This window comes from Sander lucioperca, chromosome 13, assembly GCF_008315115.2.
Source record: "Sander lucioperca isolate FBNREF2018 chromosome 13, SLUC_FBN_1.2, whole genome shotgun sequence".
Lineage (NCBI taxonomy): Eukaryota > Metazoa > Chordata > Actinopteri > Perciformes > Percidae > Sander > Sander lucioperca.
The window spans coordinates 15,516,734-15,543,771 of record NC_050185.1 but is presented as its reverse complement, the minus strand read 5'-3'; the positions used below and the strand labels follow the sequence as shown (position 1 = coordinate 15,543,771).

Below are 27,038 nucleotides of genomic sequence, written 5' to 3'. Positions count from 1 at the left end.
TTGAGAAAATAGGTCTTCAGGGCTCTTTATGTCTTCATTAGTCTCTCCAAGTCTATTTTTAAAACTGAATAAACTCTAAGTGACTAATTTGAGTGCCACAAAAATGTCAGAGAGTGCTTTAATTCCCCTTGAACTAATCAAATCAGCGGGCTCACGACAGACATCAGTGGTCCACTCAGAGTTAATTGCAGTGGCAGTTTAAGAAAGGTGCTGTCCTGAGAGACTTTAACTCATGAGAGATGACAATCCAGCCACCCAGTCATAACCCTGCTCACTTCTACATTTAGTGACGACTATGTGGTATTTGTTATACCCATACTGTAGGGTTTGATTTAAATAAATGGTGACTGGAATGATCTGTACTATAATTGTCCAGTGCTTTGGATACTGCTGCGTGGTGATGGTTTGCAGGAAAAAAAACATCCGCTCTAAGAGAACATTGACCTCGCTTGCACACTGGAACTCGGTGAAAGTAAGCGCATGCACGCAGGGAGGGTGGACGTTGTTGTCTCTCTTTGCGCGCTTTGCGAAGCGCATATCGGGCTCTCCTCTCTCCAACCGCGCCTGCAGAATTCATCCCTCCCTCCCCGTTTCTCTCTCTCTCTCTCTCTCTCTCTCTCTCTCTCTCTCTCACAGAAGGTGCTTTAACTTTACGAAGGCGACCACATTTCAGTCTCAAGGTAAACGCTTTATTGGGAAGGGAGACCTTGCAGGAGGAGAGGGAGATAACGAGACTGTGACGGCGGCGTTTTGCCGAGCGGAGACCTGTTCAGCCCGAAATGATTGACTGTTTCTTGAAATGAGAAAGTCTTAGAAATCTCTTTTTCCCTGGGCGACACCGTCAGCATCACAGCCACAATGTACAGGCGGAAACAAGCGAGTGTTTGCATCCTCCAAACAATATTTGGATTGTCAAGAACTCAAAGGTAGGACATTAATTCACCAAATAAACGCTGGCCAGATTTTTGAGTTTGCTTTTAATAGCGCGCGTTCTTAAAGCTGACAATAATTGACTAATGATGGGTAGTAAATTGTCTTTACGGAAAATATGTTTTTACGTTTATACGCACATGATCACATGTCAGTGTTTAATAGAAAGAAGTGATGATTGTCGCATCGCAATGTGTGTTGTGATGGAGGATGTTGTTGATAAAGAACTCTGCACACAGTTTCCACTAGCGACTGCTGGAGCATCTATCCCATCCTCTTCTCTTTGTGTGTGTTATAATGTGCGATATGCCTTTGGCATGAAGTCATCAAGTGACTCTTTGTACTGTAATAGTAATTTTTTTCCTCTGTGGAGATTGGTCAGAACACTTTTCACCCTGTAGCCAAGAAAGATAGACAATAGCTAAGAGCGTGAAAAGGAGTGGTTCAGTGTCTACATTCAGGATATTATTATTATTATTATTATTATTATTATTATTATTATTATTATTATTATCTTCAGCATGCAGTAAGTTGTTGTTTAAGGTGATAACAGGGATAAACGTTGCAGCAAATATTTAGCAATTTGTGCAAAAAAGAGGTATGCAGCAAGGAGCTTATTCTCTCTTCACACACACACACACACACACACACACACACACACACACACACACACACACACACACACACACACAGCTATCAATCCCTACCCTTTCCCTCTGATGTACCCCTGGTGCCTGCAACAATTGGGATGGCACAAGTGATGTCAGGTCTGATCGCTCCTTGAACTGCAGTCTTCATAGATTGCAAAACCTTCACCAAAAAGTACCTGATTTTCAACTAACAGCTTCAGTAGTAATTTTTGAGGGAAAAAAAACATATGTTTCTAAAATTCAGGCTCAATCCGGGACACATTTACTTCAATGTCTGATTTTAAGTGTTAGCTGTGGAGCTCTTTCTATCTATCTATCTATCTATCTATCTATCTATCTATCCATCTATCTATCTACAGACAAAACACAATCTAGATTAATGGTGTCTTGCCATCTTTTAGCCAGAGCCTGCCTCTCACTAACAATGTACATGGCTGCTATTGACAGCAACCTTCCCATTGTATTATTCAAACACATTTGGCTGAGATTTTCAGGGGAGGATTTACACATGAAGGAACACTTTAAATCATGTGATGGAGGTGTGGAAAACACTAAGCCAAGTGATAAAAGAGGAGAGGAGACAAGTGTCCAGAGGAGTCCTGACTCCTCTGTGGAAGGTTCCTTGCTAAGGGTTTAATGTCTTATCAGCTCCACAGACAGACGTGTAGACAGTGGGAACAGACTATCAGCAGCGGCTGCTGACACAGGAATAGGATTCAGATTAATTTCAAGTGGATTATGACATTTTTACACAGTCTCCTTTGATGATAATAGTTCATAAGGGGATCAGTCAACGTGGTTATAAGCCCATTAGTCACTTCATCCTTTCTGTTGCTTAATCTGTCAGTGGACTTTCATGTGCTGAGGCCAGGGGGTAAGGTTCACCACGAATGGGATGTATTTGCATTTTCTGCAATGAGCTCTCATGCATTATCCCAATGTGCGATCATCAATAACTACCTGGCGTTACCGTATTATGCACATTATACGCCAGCCAGCACTTCCAAAATTAAATTACAGAAAGATGAAGTTGTTGTTGTCGAGTACAGGGAGCAGATGCGGTATCCAGGAAAAGGAAAATCTGTGAGAGACACAGGCCGGATGAAATGGGTTGGTAAACATGGCCGACAGATAAGACACATTGGTATTCAGCTGCATCTTGCCACACTGGCATCAAGGCCTGGCCGATAATAGCCGCTCTCGGCTTCAGGGTCAGAGGTCTGAGGTTGATTGGCAATGGGCTGACACAGGGAAATAGAGTGTGCTGACTGGAGTCTAATGGGGTTGAAGCGCACAGATGTCTGAGCATGGCTGGCATGTTAGCGATGCCACGGTCCCACTCTTCCCCTCGTGCACCTGGATGCTTACAGGTTGTTCACTAATCTATTAGCTCCTTTTGTCAAACACCTCTGGGCTCTCTTACACAGCAGCACACAGGCCGGTGCTTGTGCCATCTCTGTCATGCTGGATTGTTTTCCTCACACACAGCGTTTGCTCCATTCGCTTTCAGCTGCACCCCCCCCAGCCGCTGCTGTCTAGCAACATGCCCAAGTGCACTCAACCAGAGAATCGCCTTTAAGTATGATATCTCTCTTTTGTTCCCCATTTTCTCTCTCTTTTCTCTTCCAAACACATCCACCCACTGGTACACATGTATATTTACTCACAGCCGTCTATGCACAAAACATAAACGCCCACAAACAAATGTGCGCATACAAACACGCAGAACGGTGATTCTTTCTATGACTCTCCACTGCTTCTGAGGTGTCCTACATTGCTCAGCTCTCGCTGAAATAGCTTATTCACACTTAAAAAAGGCCCCTCTCTGCACCAACAACACGGCAGCAATGTATTTGGAACCATGACAACACTAAAAAGATTTCTCAGAGCATCCCTAAGTAATGACATGAAAAGTAATCCGCTGTCAGCTCGTAGCCTTTGTGCAGATCAGAAGTGTTACAGTGGCAGAAACAGGGAAGTACTTGGAAGATACTTATTATGACAATATGCATGGCAGCCATTGGATCTGGTTCCATGTCAGAGAGTTCATTTGCATTGATCTGTTGACAATAGCTGATGCCCATCACTTACTGAACAGGAAACAAAATGGTAATTTTTGTCTCTTAAATCTTTAGCTCTTTGGAAGAGCAACATGCTGTTTTGCGCTGTTGAGGCAATATCTCTTTGAGCTGCAAAATTCCACTAACAAATCTAAACTGTGGTGTAGAAGCCAGTAGAAGTAGCTTGTCCTCTGGCACGCTGTCTCATTTTATTATGGTATCCACAGCAAAGCTTTAGTATTAATGCGGTGATGATTTATTGAGGTTAAAATGCTATTTGTAGCCCCTTCAACTTAAGTGGCCATCCTCTTGATTTGAAAAATATACTTTGACATTCTAAAAACTCACAAGGGTGCGTTGTAAAAGTAAAAGTTGCCTTTGACACCCAGTTGGAACCAATGAATAGGAAGCTGTACAAATTCAAGAAATGTAGTTTATTTCCACAAAATCAGTTTTGATTATTCGTCAACACCACCCAGGAGCTCACAGCCAACACAGCAACAAATCATCAGTATTTTAAGGACACGTTAGCAAGGCCGACGCCACCACGGGGCTTGAACCTTTCGCAGAGACCAACCCACTCCAGGAAAGCAGCAATGTACGCAACAATAGCATCCTAAGTAGATGGCAACCTCAGCACCTGCTCATCTTTAGTTTTTCATTAAGATTTCCTTCATAATGGAAAAAATACTCACACTTTCACTCGACTGACTCAAGAATTGCACGATTGTGCGATCCCTGGAGCTATACGTGGAGCAAAGGGCGCACTGGTGTGGAACAACGTCAGCACATTCCGACGCAGGAGGTCAACAGGGAGGAAAACTTTGTTGGTTGTCTGGTGAGCTCCAGGAAGCCTGGGAGCGTGAGGCTTGTGTTTTATTCATGGGGCAGGAAAACATGAAAAGTACAGCAAACTAAAAATCCTACATTGGGGGAAATAAGGAAGAGAAAGAGAGAGATTTAGAGCAACTGAAGAACTGCAACATAAATGAGTAAGGGAATCTAAGAAGCAAGTGATGATTACACTGTAAATGGAAGATTAAAACGAGGAGCGTTATGTGACAGAGGATGCTGCATAAAGGAAAAGTGGGAATGAAAGACACGGCAGGTTATTGCAGTCAGCCTGTTTCTTCTGTCTGATTGAAGGCTATGGTTACAGCTCCATAACATCCTGTAATATGGAGCTTAAGAAGTTGAAATAAATATTTTCATTGCATGTCCTGAACCACTCGCAGAAAGCCATTTATAATGGACGTCTCTTCTTTTTATTGTATGACACAGAATTTGAAGGTTAAGCAAAATAAAGAGGATGTTTGCAGAATGTGAATCAGCAGAGGTTTCTGACCATGATTAACCAAAGGATAAAGGAAATATATGAATCGTTCATGATGATTAATGTATAAGTTATTAACCTGTGCAACAAAAAGCTATTATCCATATCCCATCGCCACAACGTTATTTGGCATTATGTGTAATCTTGTTGTCTTCGATTGGAAATACCCTCTCTTTAAGCATTTAGAAATGCACGATTGGGGTCAGGACCCCCAAGAAATAATCTGCTTTTGGCTTTTCTATTTTAAATGCAGATTGATCAGACAAAGGTCAAGGGTGACAGCTAAGAAGGAGAACCCTGAGGTTTTTTTTGCAGTGTGGAAAAAACTGAGAAGAAAGGAAGTTTATAATTTTGTTTTGATTCTTGTGATAGTTAAATGTTATGTGCCTCATTTTACAGCTGTTTAGGGCATATTAATCATGTGGAAAGTATTTAGTCTGAGCACCACAGGGTGTCCTCTGTGGGAGAGACACCCAGAGCAAATATAAGCATTCTGCTGTATGGTTGCATCAGTATTATGAAGATTGATCAATATCGCTAAAGTATGCAACTTCTAAAGGCTGTAACCATCTGTGTGTACTGTATAGATGTGTTTCTTTGGTTTACATTTATGGTAAAATATACAACATTTAAGGCCCTAACCTCGCCAGCTTTGTTGCAAACAGACACAATTTATGCAGGACCTTTACATGTAACAAAGTATTTTTTCCAGTGTTGTATTAGTACTTTTACTTAAGTTAAGGATCTGAATATTTCTTTTCGCCACTGCAAGAAGCAAAGCAATGTGTAACCCTCGATCCAGACTATTTACCATGGGAGTCGGGAACATCATCAAGGTCCTCTTCTTATCCTAACCACGAGACACCCAGAGACTCCTCACACAAAGCAGGCCAAGTGTGAAGGACTCTGACGCCTCAAAATACAAAACCATGACAATGCACAAATCATAAATCCTTTCATGTCTAATAATTTTCTACCACAACAACTGATTTAAATTCCAATGAATTCATAGAACTGAAATACTTTATTTTGAAACGCATTTATCTGAACTCATGTTTGAATTTTTCTTTTCATGTACATTTCCACGTGCCCTATATATATATATATATATATATATATATATATATATATATATATATATATAAACTACATTCAAATGGCTCAATTTCAATAAGCTCAATTCAGATCCAAATATCCAACTCAAGTCAGAAAATCCGGTTGTTCAATTTGACGTGGTCAAATTCAGACACTAGAATTGATCCAGTAATGATTTAACTTCACAATTACATATTCAGATGCTTACAGTACAGGACGCATTCTCCTGAACAGGTGCGTATGATATTGTACGAAAATCTATGCACACCAAAACGTATGATATCCTACGAAATTAGTAGACCGCCGGCTGGTCACGTGACGCCGGCTGGCTACGAGCTCCAAGACGCCGAGCGGCAGTTGCTAGTTGTTTAAGCTACTACAGAGCTTTGCGACGCGGGCTACAGACCTCTGTTGTATCAGCGGTAGTTGGTGGTTAAGTTACCCGAAAATAGGTGACTTTGAGCCGGGTACAAAGCACCGCGAGCTGCCGGTCATTTCGGCAGACATTATGGTTAAATTTAGTCCACAGAATATGATAGGCCTAACAAACTCGATTGCTTTTAAAGATTTGGGTAATTCTGATTCACTCAGTAAACTGATCGGGTTGTGCGAGTCAGTATTGCTCTATAGGCGAGCTTGCAATGTTTTGGACTGTCTGCTCGACCTAATTGCATTTAAACATACTACATTTATACACCAAACCTACAGTAGCCTAGCTAGGCCACGTGAAGAACATTGTATGTTATTTCAGAAGTGAAAGAATGGCTTTTGTTGTTGATTTGCTTTACCCTGAGCTCGAGGAGAGACTTCACTCGCACGTTCACTGAATCAGATCCACTCATGACAACGTAGCCGGCTGAGAAGCGGGATTGACTGACTCCCGCGAGAACTCAAGAGTCATCGACAACTCATGAGTTGTCGACAACTTGTCTGCAAGGCGAGCCGTGGCGAGCTTGCAATGTTTCCGGCTCTGAGTCTGTGGGTCGGGAAGTTCCTATAACCTGTCTTGGACTGTCTCTCTGCTAACTCAGTCGCTTGAGTTGACTTGTGCAGTTGTTGTTGCTTACGAAATTGTAAGTTATAAAGCTTTTGGCAGCTAAGATGGCTAGGACTAGTAGTAGCTAATGTTGCAAGAGGTTTGCGTGTGGCGCTGTTATCATTTTAGATTGAATTGTAATAGGACTCAACTGATCCGAGTTAATGATACTAGAAGCTCGCGACTCGTGAGTTAATTTAAAGAGTCGGGTGAAAGAGCCGAGTGAATCACGACTCAAACAGGTTTAGAATATGAGCATTTTGCCGCGACAAAAATTAAGATTAGGCAAAAAAAATACTAGTTAAAATAAGGAAAAGATTGTGATTTGGATTAAAACACTTCTAAGGGACACGTATTTCCTGGGTGAAAGGCTTTAATTTTCCACGGGAAGCGAACTCCGCTCTCTGGCTTGAAAGTCCTCTATGTTAATTCTCTTCCATCCTACCCGACCTCCTCCCTTCACGGCCAGCCGCGTTCTTATACAGCGGCCGTCAATGCTGTGAATACAGCAACAAAAAAACAAAACATGGAATGCTTACGAATTACAGTGCTAAACTTTTCGACAAATGGTTCATGAGAACAGGCTGCAGTACAACATTCAAATCATTATGGTCATTAGTGATTCCATAGAAATGAGGCAGACATGGCCATCTTAGTTAACTCATCATCATTCATGATTACTATACAAATATACAAATAATGACACTTTAAGCTCTGCCAATTGGGATCCTCATCTTCAACCTATTTATTTTTTACTTTTATCATATATTAGTAGTAAATATCGGATATATATATATATATATATATATATATATATATATATATATATATATATATTCAGTGGAAGATTATAGCCCTCTGAGCTTTATAGGCTTCAACTGATCCATATTAGAAAGTCAGGCTGATGACACCTTTTAAGGCCTAAACAATGGAGCGATAACAATTTAAATTAGATGGCAACGCTTTGATGTATTGCTGTTACTACTCTGGTAAGTGTATGTGTGTGTGTGTGTGTTATTTTATGTGTCTAAAGTGAGGAAGCAAATTAAATAAAAAACTTTGACTTAATTGAATCATCTGCAGGTTGCCACTCTTGACAGGTGGGATGCTGTAAAAAGTTGTTGTTGCTGAGGGAACGACGGGTAAAACTTTGATCTAATGTGAGCAATTGTTCGGTAAACGATTACCTGCTGGTAGATGTCAAATAAATCATCCTTCCAGTTTTTATATTGAATCTAAAAACTCTCCCTGTCTGTGTGTTTTCTCTCCAGATCTGAGAGCGCTGAATGCTGAACGTCATTAACGCCTTCACTGATATCAGCGCACGCCATTGAGGAGCACATCCTGTCTTATTTCACCCATCATTTTCCCATCTCTTTGCAAGAACTAGCATCACTAAGAAACCCCCCCTGCATACCTTTTGACCCCTGTTGCTATGGAGAATCTCAGTGAGCTCCAGAACCCGTTGTTGGACAAAAACAGTAAGCACATGGTCAACGGTTATGGGGGTGACTTCCCTAATAACCAGTACCAGGAAAACATTATTAATTACTTTGCTGGTGGAGGAGAGGGAGGAGGAGGAAAGGTGAATAACGGCAACGTAGTGAGCGGAAGTAGTTACAATACCAACGGGAAGATGAAATCTCAGCAGCTTTTGGACGCCACCTCACTGCACCTGGCAGTAGAGGCATTCTACAGGCCCAACTTCATCCTGTACAAGGAGGACAGTGGCAGCATTAAGGCTAAGGAATATAAAAGCGAGTGCTGTGAGACCACATTCACAGAGAAGAAGGCGAAGGAGGCATCCAACACAGCGGGGGCGGACACGCCTGGCACTGAGGATCCCCAGGCAAAGCTGCTGGAGGACAGCGAACACATCAAGATCCAAACCGTTTCCTATGAGGTTGAGGAGGAGGAGTATGTGGAGTATGAGGTAAGAGAGAAAAAGCACGAGTGGAATAAAGGAAGAAGCAAAGAAAGCTTGCATTTGACCAGAATGGATTGTTTTTAAGGTGAATGAGATCAGCTGTAAATAGACAGTTTTTTTGTGAAATTCAGTGTCAATTTTTATCATTTTCATAAAATAAAAAAAATGTGTTTAGTGTGTAGCACTTAACCTAGTGCTTCACAACAGTGTATAGACCATCAAGGACGAATGAGATCCATGCAGATGAATGGATTTTAGATTAGTGAGAGATTTTAAGGCAGGTGTGGTACATTTATCTGGGGGTCAGGGAGAAACTTGTGTGATCTCAGTGTTTTCAATGAAAGGCTCATATCAAGCTGATATATCCATCCGATCAAGGCTTGGGTACCTGAAGTGTAGTGCTGTTTGTGCTAAATTAGAGAAAGAGCGAGCATGCTGGTATCCCTGTGGTATTTGTACACTTGTATCGTTACACGATTGGGCTCGACGCCTGGATCAGACTGACGTTTTACTAACCACAAATCCCATTTGATCCACTGACCTTGGCCTCAATTCCCAACTCTAGTAAAATTCACAGTCGAATAAATCACCCATGCCTGGCTCACCCAGGGATATTAGGTGCTACAGAACTACAGCATTAGCCACAGTATTTTCACTTTCAACTGGCATGGCTAAGCACAAAGCACTCTAAAGGATTTAGGGGATTGGACAGGCAGAATAGGGTGTTGAGTTTGACCAGTGTCCTGGCTGCAAGACCTAATGGACTGACTGCCACACACGGGAGAGTCTGCTAGAATGAACCTGGGTTGCTGTGATATACATGGAGCTGCTGAAATGCAACGTGACATGGGTGCATATAGCTTGGGGGCTCTGCAGAGAGACATGGTTGCTCACTAACTTCAAGAAAAAACATTGCAGATGCAGTGCAGATGCCAAAAGCAAATAGCCTAAATAAATTATCAAATAAATATATTTTCTGATGTGATTAAGTTCTTCCCGTTGTACTTTTTCACTTGTAAACATAGGGGGATCCACACAAAGAAGATATGAGATAGAAATGATTGTATGCACCAACTGGAGGCTCCTCTTAGCCATTCAAAGGTTAAGTGAATACATTACCATATTGTTCATATATTTCCACACGCTTCCTGTTCACAAATGAGCAAGCATACAGCATACACAGTGGGAGTTATCATGTAGCCTCCCAGCAGTAGACCATTGACACCACAAAGACCTTTGACAAGAAAAGCCCCTCAGCTGACATGCACGGATTAGTTGGCGTTTTAAATGTTTATCAGTTATAACAAAACACCGCACAATATATATTTATTATGTAACCTGTTAGCAAGCACACAACATTTATCTCCCAACTATTTATTATTCATTATTTATTTATGCTTGCACCAAGTTTCTCTTCTAATGGCTTGTATCTAACACACTGAGGGCAAAATATAGTTTTGTGGGTTTGTTTGGCAGTATTATTACTATTAGTAGTAATATTAATTAGCTCAATGGTACCCTGAGGAGTTTTCTTGCAAACAAACAAAGGTTATGTGTACAAACTCAATACATGTGTATCCTTGAGCTCTTAGAATTGTGTTGAATGTGTTTCCTTCCTTAGAAAACATCAAGAGAGGTGATCTTCTGAATTGGATTTTAATTTGTGCAATATTTACATATGTTAAACCGAGCAGTATCATACATATGGTAACCTGAGCAAGAGAGTCTGGGCGAGGGCGTATGATGTTGTGAGACCGGAAACACCCAATGAACCCAGGATACATCACTGATGATGTGTCTGAGTTGCACCAGAGGTGTATGTTAACAACTACATACTGTACATGTTTGCTAGCTTGCAGCATTGCTCTTTACCGCCTATGTTGCTGCCGCTAACTGCTGATCAGTGGGAAAGTGTGAAACGGCACGACAGGAATGTGTTTTGAGTCGCCCACATGCTCACACATGCATGATACAAAAAAATAAAACAAAAGGACCCACTTGTGAAAACTACTACTGGTGGTCAAAAACTCCACAGGGTTCCTTTAAAGGCCCAATTACAGTCTGACCACAGCTGTTGAAAAGACTAAAATCTCAAAAACATTAAGAATTGCATTACAAAATATCTGTTCTTTGTTAGAAAGTCGTACATAGAACTTTGAGGTACACATTAACTACAATATGACTCCCAAAGTACATTTTGGCCAGAAACATTGGAAGCTAGATTACTAAAATCAGAATATGCAGCTTAAATCAGTTTTAAGTTTTGTTCTCAACTGTAACGAGAAAAAGTTTTTTATTTCGCCACTACTCTGACTGGCCTCTTCTGACCGAGGCTCATGGGTATCGTAGTAGGCCTATTTAGACCTGTCTGAAGAAACAAAGTTGAAATAATTAAACCTTGTGACCATAACATAAATCTATCGGATTGTTACATTATCCAGGAGAGTCTCAATTTTCTAAAATTGAGGAAATTGTTTAAAAGAAAAAATGCCACTTCGCATTGGTTATGAATTAAATGAAGAGATTATAATAGCTGTTTGAAATTAATGATACAGGACGGTTTAACTAAAAGTTTCTTTTTTTCAAAGTGTCAAAGTTCACATGAAATTTGAGTGTGAGTAATTATTGTTGAGTAATTGTGTGAGTAATTATCGTTCCTCATGGGTATCGTTATGTCCCATCTGTTTTAATTTACCTCTGTTGGTTGAAGTGAATACAAAAAAACATGTTTTTTTTCCAACTGTACAACATACTGTACATTCACCATTTCAATTCATGTGCAGTGGTTTAGATAAAATGATTAGATAAATGATGAATGAGAGCAGAATGCTGAATTTATCTCCTAAAAACCTCCACTTGAAAACACTGAAGCACAACTGAACTGAAATTGAATCCAATCTATTTTTCTCTTTTTAAGGAAGGTACAAATGAGACAAAATATTTAGGTAGTGGAGGCTTCCTCTTGAGGAGGTTAGGATTGGGAGACAAAAGGGATGAAACATGATGCCTTTATGTGCAGGCAATTTTCTGGTATAACCTAAATTGTTCAGTTCTTCATAGTTGCACAGCGGTTTTGTATGTCTGTATCGGTGGATGGAGGAATTTTAGCTCTTTTTTTTGAGGAAAAAGATGGTTGTTTTTTATTTTGATTATGAGTGACAGTGTGGTGGCTTAGTGCAATATTATAAGGCACTGACAGCTTGATATCAATGATACATGAGAGGGCAACATTTGCTACTATTATAGGTATGGTGGCAGTAAAAAAAACATCTTTTAAAGAGTTGCTGATCATTATATCCTTCGACAAGTGCTCATACTTTAAGCATTGTATTTGAGCTGGGTTTCTCCTCAGCTGAAGTATAAACTGCCACACAAAAATGACGTGGCTATGAGACAGGAGTCAATTTTACAAATAGGTAGGGCTGGGTATTGTTCAAAAATATTCAGTACCGGTACCAATACCAATTCCAATACTGTGTCTTCGATACCGGTTTCTAAACAATACTTTTTTCGATACCATTTTTATAGATCAAAAAGAAATTACAACATTACACATTAAGTCACTTTTTATTTTTCATCTCCTACTACATGAGCCTCGTCTTTGTGCGTAACGTAGAGTTTTTCCTGCATGCCTCTAAGACTTAGACAGCCAATCACCAGCATTAATAGATCTTGGTAGAAGCATGCTGCATGCTTATTGGCTCACTGATGCGGATAAAATGTACTCCTTAGCTATTGAAATTGGGTTTTGAATGACGAGGCATTTTTCGATACTCAATACTTTAGAGGCAATTCGGTCAGAGCCTAAAAAGTATTGAACTCGGTACCCAGCCCTAAAAATATGTACCACCTTTTAAATAAACTGTGTGAAATTGCTCACAAATTGTTAGATGGTGTGACCAGGCCTATAGGGACATCTTTCAGAGATTGAACCGCTGCTCCTTTTTCACACTCCACCTGTCAACTGCGTCTTTAAAGTTTTTTTAAAATCCCTCTTTTTTGTGTCTCTTTATATGCAGCTCCTCCTCAGTGAGTCGTATTGATTTAAGAAAGGAATCATTAAGGTGTGATGCCTTTTGCCTGATTCAGCTCAAACATTTTCAGCAAGAGTTTAAAAGGTAAAAATTACGTTTTTCACCAATCATTTTGCTTAACTGGATGTACTTCTTGTACAATGCCTAATCCATAATCATCATAATCCTGCGATGTGGAGTGATTTTTTTACTCTGAAAAGTTTTCATCAGCACTTTTTAAGTAGATGAGACAGAAAGAGTGACAATGCCAGAAAGCTGATTTAACTACTGTAGCTTTGTCTGAGATTAGCAAAATGTTCTTAAGGGCAAACGTCTCTCAAAGGTCGATACAGCAGCACGTACAGCTCAATATTTAACCTGCTATATTAGAAGGATTACAGTGATCAGTTATTTTCAACTTCGCTCAGAATTGGAGGAAGACTTGGCTTGAGGAAGTGACAGAAGGATGTTAAGAGGTACAGGCTGTTATGGAAGAATGCCACTGCCTACCAGGAGCTGCACACAATACGGTAATCAGTGTAAAATAATAAGCTTTAAATCCTCACCAATTCATAAAAGGTCTTTAACTTCAGGCGGTACAAGATGTGCTCGTTTTGCTTTTCCTTTAACTTGCAGATATTAAAAGCCTGCTGTTTCTAGAACCCATCACCAAAAAATTAAAATGGGAAACTACTGCAGTGGAATAAAGAGTTCTGCATTTTACTTATAAACGGATGTATTAAAAGCAGCACAAGTTCTCCAATTGACAAAGTACATGAGTACATTTGCAGACCGCCTCTGAGGAGAATAAGGAGATATACATTTCCTTTCCTTTGTTTTCATGTCCCTACCTGTCAAACGTGATATGCATTATACAAAAAACTACTGGAAGCATTTAATGGTATCACTTGAGAAATGTGCAGTCCTCCTATGAACCTCTTGTTCTTACTTCAGTAATAGCTGCAGAGGGCAAACCTTTTATTCATGCACCAAAACATTGAATTAGCTGTTCTCGGTAAGATTCTCTGAAAGAACATTTTCATGCCTTACATCTCCACATAACATCCCCTTTATTGATTTAAAACCATAACAGACTTCTGTTCGTTGCATATTCTCAAGTTACACCACTTTCTTTTCCTACTTTTTTATTAAAGGACAATTCCGGCGCAAAATGAACCTAGGGGTTAATAACAGATATGTACCCACTCGATCGTTCTCTGGGACATGTTTACATGCGGCCGCCGTCTTGAAAACCAGTCATGACTTACAGCTGGTGATGCAAACTAAAATCAAAAGCAATTTGCTCAATATATTTGAAATAATCGCACTCTGCATAACTTGTCTAGTGTACTTACTCAGTGGATAACTGTCCATCTGGTCCCTCCGGTCTGGGTCGGCATCTCCAATTTATTTTCGGGGCATGGAAAAAAGTTTCAAGTACAGCCCTGTTTATCAGAGCGGGGAAATCTTCAGACTGTACAAAACACTGTGTCTCTTGGGTGTTGCAACGCAACAGGTCCCACTCCGTGCAACACAGACACTCCTGTTCAGTGGCCATAGCTTCACAATATCCGCAGGTACACCACCAGTTTCCCAAAGTACGAGGCTGTGTTGCGGCATTGACTACCGGTAGCTCTCTCTCTCTCGTAGCCCTTTCACGGAGCTCCCGCAGCTCTTCATTCAATAAACTGTCTGTACACTTACAAAGTTCTCAATGCTTCGGTTAACATTTAGGGACCCTCATTATGCTACCGTTGAAGTTTGGTGATATTTTGAGCCTTTTTAGTGGTATAAATAGCGTTTTGTTTTTACTTTCCCTGTGCCCGAATACTAGCATTGTAAGCTAATCAGCGGTCCGTGCTAGCTTCTTTCAAGCTACAAACTCATTCGATTAGCATGAAAACATGTCCCAGAGAGCGATCGAGTGGGTACACATCTGTTAATAACCCCTAGGTTCGTTTTGCGCCGGAATTGTCCTTTAACTTATTCTTTTTAAGCACAATATTTGAAAACAACAGGACAGTTAGTAAGCAGAACGTCTAATGCAGTGGTTCACAACCTGGGAGTTCGCAACCCAAAGGGGGCCGCAAGATCATTTCTGGGGGTCACCAGATGGTTGGGGAGAAAAAAATGTACATAACATATTCTAGACATTTTACATTACTGTGTGAGTTTGGTACATTTCACATCTTATATTCAGAGCTCCGTTTGTAAATCAGGAGGTTCTGGAACACAGAAAGGAGTCAAAGGCAGGTCAGGGGGAGAGAAAAAGTCACAAATGCATCAAAAATCCACAGAGCCTGAAGCACATTGGACAAGGCTAGGAGCTAGCTGCTGAAACTAAATCATCATCAGTCATTAAAACAAATCATTATTTGTTTACATGTATTAATCAGAGCATTTACAAAGTACTCAAAATCAGCACAGGAGGCATGGGGAAACAGCTTTTTACACCAGTTTGCAACTCTCTTTCTCGTTGTCGAGGGGGGGTGGGGGCATTGGGAACACCAAACTCATTATTCTGGGGGGTCGCGACTCGAAAAGGTTGAGAACCACTGGTCTAATGAATAGAGGGTCCGTGATGATGAGCACTAGCCCTGCTGAAGTACCCCTAAGTAAGGCGCTGGGCCCCTGGCAGCTGCGAGGTGGCATTCGTGCACTCTGCCCTCCGTGGAGAAGATTAAAGCCCAGAGAATTTTGCCTCCAGAGGCCGACAACACGAAAAACAGAGCTAAGGTTCTTCCATGTTAGAGGCCTCTGTGCCACACAACCAAAACAATTTCATCTGTCTCCTTTTATTAGCTCCAGCCTTGACAAGTGTACAATATGCACAGGGGGGGTCTGCCGAATGGCCAAGATCATGTCCAAGAAACTGCATTTATATTTACTCTGTCAGACGATTTCTCTAGCATGAAACAGTGTTTTGCTCAACGTTGTCAGTGCTGTGTCCAAATCACTGAGGGCCAGATGTACGTACATTTGCGAATGTAGCGTTATCAGCGCCATGGCCAACCCGCAGAAAGCGCACGCTGTGATACTTAAGCATACGTCGTATTTACCAAACCTCCAGTTCATCGGGTAATCAGCGCCTTTCTCCGCCCACTATACCGTAAATTGTGCTGTAGCAAAGCGTTAAGTACTGGTGCTATGATACGGCTGAGTGCAGACTGCGATATTCCCACTGCTGATGCTATGACTGTTTGAAATGACCCTGATGCCAATATTTGTAATGTAACGAGGAGTTTAACAACTGCTGGAATGGAATGTGAACGCTGAGTCGGAGATTCAATGTCATCTTTGATTTCTTCCAGTAACGGTAATATTGCATGGCTGCTTAATCTGTAATGCTTAATGATTTAGTGTTCACTCAACTGAAAAAGTGTGATCCTTGTGGCAAAAATCTTTTCAGCTCGTCTCCTTCACCTACATCTTCGTCTTGCTTGGATTACTGCTGCCATTTCACCAGGAGGCATATGCGAGGAAACCCGCTTCCAGGTTTACACCTGCTTTTAAGAGGCGGAGAATTTTCACCGCAAAATAGAGGCGCACTTTCATGGGCGTTTTTTGTACCGCGGAATACATAATTAGGCACACTTTACGCTTCCCCTCCCATCTCTTTATGGGAAACTCCCACTTTCCCCTTGACCCTCCCGTGAATGCATATGCATGACACGGAAAAGCGCAATTTGCCATTTTCAGTTTCCGCGACAGGCAGTCCGCGCTTTTACCTCAGTGCAGCCTGTTTGTACATACCTCGCCATGCTTTTACGGGCACGTTGTGAAACAAATACGCCTGAAGTGGGCGCAAAAGCGTTAGTACATCTGGCCCTGACAGTTTACCAGGTTGCATTTATGAGCCATGGACAAATTGCTGCTTTGTTTTATGAGAAAAATGTCAATTACAACAACTAAGTTGTATGTATTGCTTTAAAATTAAAGTGATCATTTGGAGTAGGAGGTGCTACAGCTGAGGTTTTGTTGGTCAAAAAACAGTGTGTCAGTGTTGACAGAAAACATTTTGCAAATGACCTGAGGATGCTGGTGTTACAGTGTTTTTAGATTTATCTGACATTTTGTGAATGCAGTTACACAGTCCTGGCTGAGGAGAGACCGCATACTGTTGCTCCTTGCTGAACCATAACAAGCTTGGAGGCTATACCCCTGTGGCTCTGTGACTTATGTCAGGTGGATCTTCTGTATGTTGACACACCTGGCAAAGTAAGTCCATCTTACAGCAGAGTATAGTTCCAGGAAGAATAAGGTGGTTGAACAAGACAGGCCATGGTCCAGGCATCGTTTTAAACCACTCATCCCTGTGAATAGTGCTGGTAGCCTCAGGTTGAGGAGCTGACTGGGGTTAATAAACCAGCAGGGATTGACTTACCTCCATCTTTACCAGATCCCATTGCTGCACTTCTTCCTCAGTAGTGTCTGGGTTTGCAGAGCACAAATTTTTCAATATCAGGAAATTTATTTGTTGGTAACTCTTTCACATAGTGATTTGGCGACACCTGTGGTAACTGGTATTAATGCTGAGAACTTCCTCATAATACTATGGGCCCTATCTTGCACACGGTGCAGCGCAGCACAAAGCACGACGCAAGTGTCTTTGCTAGTTTAAGACCGACGCAGTTGTCAATTTCCCATCCAGCGCCCATGTGGTTTAAATAGCGAAGGCACCTGCGCTCATCTGTGCACCCATGGGCGTGCTGGTCTTACAGGGAGGTGTGTTCAAGTGCATTCTTGGGGTATTGCTATCTTGAGGCAGCGGAAAGTGATCGCGTCATTGACCAACAAAAACCTGGTCTAAAGTCAATATCGCAGCATTTCATTGTTATTTTAACAGCGCATTAGTAAAATACACACACACACAGGAATGCGCAGCAGCATACAAACATGCAAAAGATTAAAAATAAAAATATTACAATGGGAAATAGTATTATTGTGTATATCTATATATACATGGAATACCTCTTGGGACAGAGGATTGAGAGACGACGGAAAATCTCTCCTTTCTGCTTAGCAAATCCGCCATCATAATAGCAATGTGCCAAGGTACAAACGTGCCTGGCTTTTAAAGGGAATGGGAGATGACACTGATTGGTTTATTGCATGTTACGCCCAAAACACACCTATGGTTAATGAAGACACTAAGTACAACCCTTTTGAACCATGCGCCTGGCGGGTGGACCCTTTTTTCCGGCGTTAAACTAGCAAAAGTGGATTCGTACACGCCCTAGATGCACCTGCACCAGGCACTTCACGCCGTGCACTTAGATCATTGAAATAAGGCCCTATAAGTCCCAGAGTTCCATTTGAAATGACATGTTTATCGATCATTTGGAGCAGGAAACACGCCTCGAGCAGCTACTCTATCAGAAATACAACAGAAAGGGGTGAGCAACTCATGCAACCTGTGTTATTTATACTTTAAATCACTGTAGCTATTTCTTGGACTTAAATATGCTTCTTCAAAATGACTGGATGTTCTATTCTCTGGATTACTGAAATGGACTCCTTCAGGGATAATGCTAACTACTGCAAAGAGAGGTAACTAATGAGTGGAAATACATTTACAGTTTTTTTCAAATCCTTAAACACAATCTTTTCATGTCACACGATTTTTGAAACCTCTCACTCAAAGTGCAAAATTACACAGCAAATCTCCAAAACCATAAGCTATTTCTCAGCCTTTCACTCAGTTTTCAATTGCATAAAACACTTTTTTCAAAACACTATACACAATTCTCTACCTAAGACACAAAAATCTAACAGGAAGTGACTTGCTTTCCTTTTCTAAACACAACCAATCAAAATGCTACACTTATTTACCAGGGCACACACACTCTCCTCACATATGCAAACACATTATGTCATTACTGAACACTAACCAATCACTGCTTTAGTATAGGCCTATGCAGAGGTCAAAGGTCAGATTACCTGTTTTGAACAATGGATGCCAACAATAGACAGAGAGCAAGGGGAGGAGGAGGGACAGACAGGGGACGACAACGAGGAGGAGAAAGAGGGAAGAAGAGGAAGGAGAGCCATCTCTGATGAGATCAGGGCCACACTTATTCATCATGTGATCAACCACGGATTGACCATGAGAAAAGCCCATCTTGAGTAGTAGTAAAAGTGTTTGCCATTTATTTTATTTATTTAGAGAAACAGGGACAGCGTACAATAAACATTAACCTCAAGAGGAGAGATGCATAGTACCAGGATTTAGCTCAAGAGCTAATTTTCACCCATAGTCCCTGGGCACTATTTGATGCAAATGCTTCATTTTGAGATGTGTTTATGGTATTTTTAATGCAGTATTTCATTTTGAAGGAGATGTGAGGCATTTTGCATTTTGTGTGTGCAGTTTTAGAAATTGTGGAATAGAGTTTTGAAAAAAGGAGACAGTTTTGAAAATGTGTGTAAGCAGTTGGAAAAAACTGTAATGGCTATAGTGGAACAAATACCATTCTTAAGTATCTAAAATTGTGTTTGACGTCATGAAAATTGGAAGGATTATTATAACTTTAAGGACATTGCTACCTACCTGACGTGATCCTGGATATCTTAGATCTTGCAGTCATGCATTTGGTCCATTAAAATTGAAACATGTATTTTCACCTGCATAAGAAAATAGCACTTGAGCTACGGATAAGACCAACTGTTACACCGTCTGCATGCAGTTTGCATTCATCAGTCCATTTCATATTTACATAATAATTTGAAAATGTGGTAGTCCTGCCTCTGTGCAACATTTCAATACAAATGGCTTCTACTTAGCTTTTCTGATTTAATCCCTTTTTTCAGCACAGGCATTGGAAGGCTAAAATCATGGGCATGGGTGTGAAATCAATAGTTAGATCAATTTTACAATAAATATATTTCTAACTCCCCTCTGCCTCACCTCTGCAGTATTTTAAATCAGACCAGGTTTGATTAGAGGAGTTATCCGTTCTCAATAAATCTGAGGGGACATTAGCTCTTACATCTTCATTAAATCTAAAATGTAGTCATGCTGCGGTTCAGTGCACTCATATGGTTCCTTTCCTTTCCTGCGCCCAATATGAGCCAGTGTCATGGGTTCTATAGAGAAATCTTTAGTGAGATATCCCATTTCTCATTTAGCACTAAATGACAAACCGATCTCTTGGATCATTTCAATTTAACAGTTGTCTAAGCAACTCTTTGACGTTCAGTCGTTCAAAGGAGCAGCCTTAATGGGAATTCCAGACAACATTACATATTATTCTCCACATTTTTGTTTACGTTTGGTGCAGGATTGGGGACAAAAGTTTGGTCATTTTTTTAAATGTCGATCTGCTTGCAACTGCCTTTTCACATAGCTTGCAGATGTGACAAGTCAAATCTAACAGCTCATCAAAGGAAAAAGGGAGCTAGAGAAAGAGAGAGAGAGTTTCAAACCCTGGCTCCCTTCTCACCTTGAGGTGGTTGGATTATTGAGAATGATGATTAGAATTCCTCAGAAAAATGAAGAAATAATCATTGAAGATAGAATACTTTTAAGTAAACTCATAAGTTTGCTTCAACATTGCTTATTTACACTTTATATGTTGTGGGCACTGAGCAGAGAGAAATGATGAAAGCTCTCTTTAATGGTGGGCGAGTGCTTCTTCCTATCACCCTGTTTGTGATAAGGTGTGTGTAGGAAGAAGCACTCGCCCATCATTTCAAAGACCTTGCATTAAACACTTAAACACCGGCAGTAGTTCTTTTAACTGTGTGAACCACAGTTGGCATGGCTTGTGAGAGAATTGTGTCACAATTATAATGATTGGAATGGGTTCATTGGTTGTCTACACACTCTTCTGTCTATACCCATCCCAGAGAGACTGGGAGTTGACAGCACAACAATCTGGCTCTGTACATATACAGCCTCGGTGGACCCCATTTCCCTACATCTATTGTCACATCTGTACAAATAACTGAATCAACAAGTAAACACTTGCATTTGTAGCAGTTACTAGGTTGAATTAAATTAAATTGAATGAAGACAAAGGCAGAAAGCCATCTTACTCTGGTCTTACTCTAAAGAGAGAAGTTTGGGCCTCATTCACCAAACGTTCTTAAGAACAAATTTGTTCTTAAACCCCACTTACGCAGTTTTCATGAAGATTCTGGCATTCACCAATGTTTTCTTATTTGGGATTTGTTCTTAGCTAAGAACAGAATCTACGCACACTCAAGAGCACTCTTACGCACAATTGAGAGCTGACATGTTTGCGCAAAATAAGTAATTATACCGTTTTCGTCCATTCTAATTTAAAATTTAATATTTCTCTCCTTTATAATTTTGTAACTAATTATTGTCATTATTTAACACATAATTATATGTTTGTTTGTTTTAATAAATACAAACTACACTTACACTTCTGCTCACTTGTAAAGCACTTTGAATTGCCATTGTATATGAATTGTGCTAACCCTATATACTTCATCAGTTCTGCGCCCTTCTCCGGACACAGCGTTCACTGCATGAGTAATTGCATTCCATGCATCGGTTTTATTTGCTGCTTTGTATACACTGCTGACGCTACTAAATATGATGTCTCGTTTTTCGCCAATTTCTTGCAGCAGTACCTCCACTTCAGAATTACTGAAGTTTTTCTTTCTTTTGGAGTCGAGGACTCCACCGTCTGTACCACGTCTTTTCGACATTTCTCTAGTGTGCACGTGGCCCTGCCATCTCATGCCCTTTTATGGGAATTAATGGGGCGTTTACCTATGCTAAATAGGAGCCACAGGCACAAGCTTTACATTTACGAAGACATTGGGATTCATCATTCTAAGAACACACCTGTGAACAATTCTGCTGTTTAAGAACACGTCATGAATCAGACGTAGACTTTTTCTTAGTAACTTTCTTAAAGTGCCCATATTATGAAAAAATCACTTTTTCTGGGATTTGGGGTGTTATGTTGTGTCTCTGGTGCTTCCACACACATACAAACTTTGAAAAAAATCCATCCATGCTGTTTAGAGTGAGATATGGTTTCTGAATGTGTCCTGCCTTCAGTCTCTGGGTGAGCTGTTCAAAATCGGCACGGCTTGTGACGTCACAAGCCGAAACGAGCAGGCTAACAGCAACCATTAGCTCGTAGCGTTAGCGTTAGCATGCTAACGCTAATGCTAACGCTAGCATGCTAACGCTAGCATGCTATCTCGTTCTCAATAGCAAAGCACTGCTACAACACACACAAGTTCACCATAATCTTCAAAAGAACTACTTACATGTGCGCCCTCATTTAGAAGTCTCCCAGCTAATCCTGCCTTGTAACTGACCGAAGTTGTAGAAACAGCCTTTCTTTTACTGTCTATGGAACTAGCTAGCTGACATGATCTACATCTGAGCTACTGGGCATGTGCGAGTGCAATCAAAGATAGTACAGAAGAAGAAGAAGAAGAAAAGAGGTCTCACTCTGTAGCTAAAACAGAGACCAGCTGAAAAGAGGATCTGCAGCAGTGAGAGAGAGCACTGCAGTACAACACAAATATGGTGTTTTTTGAAAATTTAACCATGTAAACCTATTCTGGTACAACCTTAAAATACAATTATGAACCTGAAAATGAGCATAATATGGCTGCTTTAAGAACAAATTTAAGAAAAAACTTAGGAAGATATTGGTGAATGAGGCCCATTGTCTCTCTGCCAAACTTAACTGGTGCTTTCTTAATTCTCGCCTGAACGGCAGCTCAAGAGTATTAGAAAATAAATAATGAGAGATGCTTCTGTAATGCAACGGGTTTTAAATAATATCAGCCCTTTGGGGCGGGGGCAGTCATGTAATGATTGTCCATCAGTCTGTTGGATTTAGATTTTATATTCAAAAAGAAACTAAAGGGAGATAAGGCTCTTGTTGCGATGTACATATAATCGGTGGGTAGTTACAATACCTTGCTTTTCAGCCTTAAATCCACTCTGTCGCAGTCCACTACTCTGGCAGGTCACCTTCTCATTGGGTGTGAATATGTAATACAGCTTTGGCATATGCCATATTAAATGGCTATATGCACAGGCTAATCGAATACCCTCTAAAATTTATACTTCACTCTAATGCAGCAATTTCAGTCAGAGTGGCACTTATCTTAAGGTGTTGGTCTTAGTTCTACTGTAGCTGAAGTATTTGGAGTTAGGACCTTTGGATCTGGTTTTTGTTGTATGGAAAGATGAATATGTGTATACAGTCCAAAAGCTGTTTAGACTGTTTAATCCAGTCCCAACTGTGGCCTTCGGGTCAAGTGTGTGAGTTTTCATTTGTATATATTGTGCACCTGCTTGTTTAAACACTATTGCCGTGTATGTATTTATATGCATTTGCTTTCTTTGTTAGTTGCAATGTTTCTACCTGAGTTGACCTATGGATTCTGAAAGGTTAAACCGGGCATGTTGCAGGTTGGCACCTTAACCCCTAGGCCACAAGGGTGCCTGAACAACTGTTTTCTAACAAACGTGTAATATACAAGAGGTATTCTGGTTCCATAAGTCAAGAATTTATTTTAAATTTTTTGTAAGATTTAATCGCTAACTTCTTCACAACCCATTTTTGCTTGTGCATTACAGCCTGTTTACAGAGCACGGTGAGAATACCAAGCATGATGTGTAGTGTTCCCCTGTTGTAGCCTCATTACACCATCCTAAATTGCACACCTGTCAACAATAGGCCATTGGGCAATGGAGAGAAAGAAACAACAAATATTTTGTTCATTAATTCACTGCAGGCAGGCAGGCAGGCAGGCAGGCAAGCAGCCCCGACGACTGTAATACATATTTGAGAGGACTGCATCATGACAAGGCTCTTATCATTGGAATCACACACTGTGTGACTGAGTGTCCCTCTGAGGTTCCTGAGTGTGGTAGACCTCATAGGGCTGCTGAGCCCAGGCACTGTGTAAATCACAAGGTCTTATAAGCAGTGTGGTGAAGCTTGTATTTCTTTTGACCAGCCACCCCCTTTGGTAGCACTTAATCACGCCGCCTGATAAATTACAAACCCTTAAGACAACACCCTCACATCTGGAGCCATGAGCTCCTAACCCGGAATAACTTAACATGACCACCTGGAACACGGAGACAGAGTGTGTATGTTGAACTGATGCAGCATTAGGATGCAAAGGGTGCAACTGAATATTGTCTTGGCTGGATCTGCCTCACCACAGACAGGGAGGCCAGATGACCTGCAGAGGACTCTTATGCAAAACGAACACGCACCATGTTTTGTCAAAATATAATTAAATGAGAGGGGACTATTAAGAGGGCCCAGATCCTAATGAAATGGCGTGTTTTCTCATGGACATAGGACACTGTTGCAATCAGAAGATGACATCATTCATAGTTTTTGCAATTTCCCAATGAATTGTTATCAGGATTGTAAATGTGCTGAAAATGTAATTTTGTGCCGTATTGCATCTTTAATGGCACTCGCTCATTAACTTTGCTTATGCATTCAGCCAAGTAATTGAATTCCCTTTGGTTGTTAAGTAGTTTCTGTCTGCAACCAGAACTCACTCTCGGTATACTTCTACCTTTGTGTAGCTGTTTTTTGCTTCATAAAATGGTTGAAGAGACAATATTAATATCTGTGGGTGCTTTAATCTGATTCAGTGTGCTCAGGAATTTGTGTTTGTGGTGTGTAGTTTTAATTTTTCCTCTCTCATACTTTCAGACAAGCAAGCTGCATTGCGCAGATCCAAAATATGCCTTTTTTCCTCCAGTATACAACCTTTAATTGTACAGTTGGACTCACTATGGAAGGGGAAATTATATATTCACGTTGTTCCCCTATAGAGGCCTATGGCATTTAATTTCAGATGTCAGCTTCCACAACATGAATCTGCATTCAAAGCATATCAAAGAAACTGTTTGATTTGATATATCCTCAAGGACAATAAGACATTTATTCCAGACCGTCCTCATTCAAAACGACTGTATACAGGTTGATTGTGCAATCAGCTCATATCATTCCATATTTACGTTTGCTGTTAGGCAGCGACCTCTCGTAAATAAACATATGTCGTTTTGGGAGTTATTGGAAACGATCTATTCTGTCGTTTAGGTATGATGATGTGTTGTTAATTATTTTTATATTTGAAGGGGGACAGACAAATAATAGTGACAGGGTTCATTTACTAAAATACCCAAAATGACAGTGTGCTCCAGCCAGATTCACTGTGTCTTTTTGCAATCTGTGACTAAGTCTATATTTATGTATTCATTTTACTGTCACAAGTAAATCATGAACAGGGATGATCTCTGTCGTCCTTAGGTTTGAATTTCTGAACACATTAGCGCGTCACAAATAAAGAGAGAATCAAATGCCACATCCTGTGAGATACTTTGTACACGGTGGAGTGGTTCAGTTCAAAGATGCATTAAAATGCTCATGTTCACTGTCATGCCATCTTTATATGATTACCTGCCTCCCACACAGGAGTTAAGGTACAGTACAAGACATCCACTTGATATCAGGACGCAAGAACAAAGGTATGATAGATCTCCAGGGGGATGGAGAGCAGAGGGTAAAAAAAAAAAGTGGACAGGGGCACATTTCCTGTTTTGTGGAGGCAATTTTGCAACAAAGAAATTAGACGAGCCCTCCTCTTGGTTATGCTGTCATGGCAGAGTGGTGAAACCATCCATTAGTTCTTCATTACCTGTCAGCCAGTTGCCACATGTTGACATGATTTACGCCCCACAAAACATATCTGAGTACAGCTAGCAGCACCGGCATGCATAGTCATTAGGGCTCTCATGTATAGGAGAGATAGTGAACGAATGTCAACACACACACACACACACACACACACTCATTAAAAGTCAGGTAGGAAAACAAAATTCTGTTAACTTTAAATTAACCAGCTTTGCAGTAAATCCAAAGCCTGTCAGTCTGACCTGTAACTTCTGGTTTGCTGAGCTTCTTGTAGGATTTAAATTCATGGACGACTTGAATTTCAGGAAAAATGAGATACTGGTGGGATCACACTCCCATGAGACAGCTTTGCAGAGGGATTGGCGGCCTGTTTTCATCTGCTTTGGATCTCCTGCAACCATTTGAAGGTTTCATGATTAATGGCCTTCCTGTACATCCAGACAGGTTTGCATGTAGAGCACATGCAGCCCTGTCTGCAGGCCTGCACTGACTCCAGCTAGCCTCATTGTTCGCCTGCTTCACTGACTTCCTCTGCTTCTTTAACTTCTCTCTCCATCTTCCCTGGTAGCCTAAGCCAACTAAACAGCTAGCATCCCTGGATGATGTATGCTTTCATTCTCCAAACAGCCAAAAGGCTGTGCAGATATTGTCAGTAAGCTCTGAGGCACAGGGCAGAGGAAGGCTGCCTCTGCAGAGATTGCGCTATAGTGTTTGCTTAAGGCCATGAAGGCAGAACGACATTATGCAGAATGTAGGCTGCATTATACTTGTGTGATGGCCTCCGCATTGCATTATGAAGAGAATGAAGATATATCGATCATCTCAGCAGGGGTCTGTGTTCACAGCTTTTAACAGATCCATAAGCTTCACACCTTGACAACACAGAGTGGCATTCTGAGGCTGCAGAGACGGATTGGAAAGGTTTCGCTTGCTCAGTCTTTTTTGGAGTTTAATATAATTTACTTGTTTTGTCCTCTAGGATGTCTATTTTTGAATGAAGTGTGTGTGTGTGTGTGTGTGTGTGTGTGTGTGTATGTGTTCCCCCTACCATTAGTAGGCATGGCCCCCCACACATTTTAACCACCCACCCACTAATCCCCACCATCAATCAGGAAACATGGCTATAAGGGCTGCATGTTATTAAAACTAATTGAAAACGGTTTCACCCCTCAAAGCAAATTCATTCCCAACACTCCCACCCAGTTACAGTAATTTTACTTTTAATACAAAGCAAACACCACTACACTGCACTCTTGCTTATTGAAATAAAACACACTGTGCACAACAGAATCCATGTTTTTAAAAGAGTGGTCTGTAGCGCCCTTG

The 27,038-nt window shown here is 40.8% G+C and overlaps 1 protein-coding gene across 2 annotated transcripts in view; it reads left to right on the top strand.

Moving 5' to 3' along the window:
* Window positions 1–457: 457 nt before the first annotated feature.
* Window positions 458–27,038, top strand: part of syndig1l (synapse differentiation inducing 1-like) — a 39,274-nt gene continuing 12,693 nt past the window's right edge. The window contains exons 1-2 of one of the 2 annotated variants that reach the window (XM_031322323.2): window positions 458–680; window positions 8,376–9,037. In XM_031322323.2, the coding sequence (XP_031178183.1) occupies window positions 8,540–9,037 (498 nt within the window). In that variant the 5' untranslated portion in view covers window positions 458–680; window positions 8,376–8,539. Of the gene's footprint in view, window positions 927–8,375; window positions 9,038–27,038 lie in introns of both variants that reach the window. The other variant, XM_031322321.2, reaches the window with a different exon arrangement.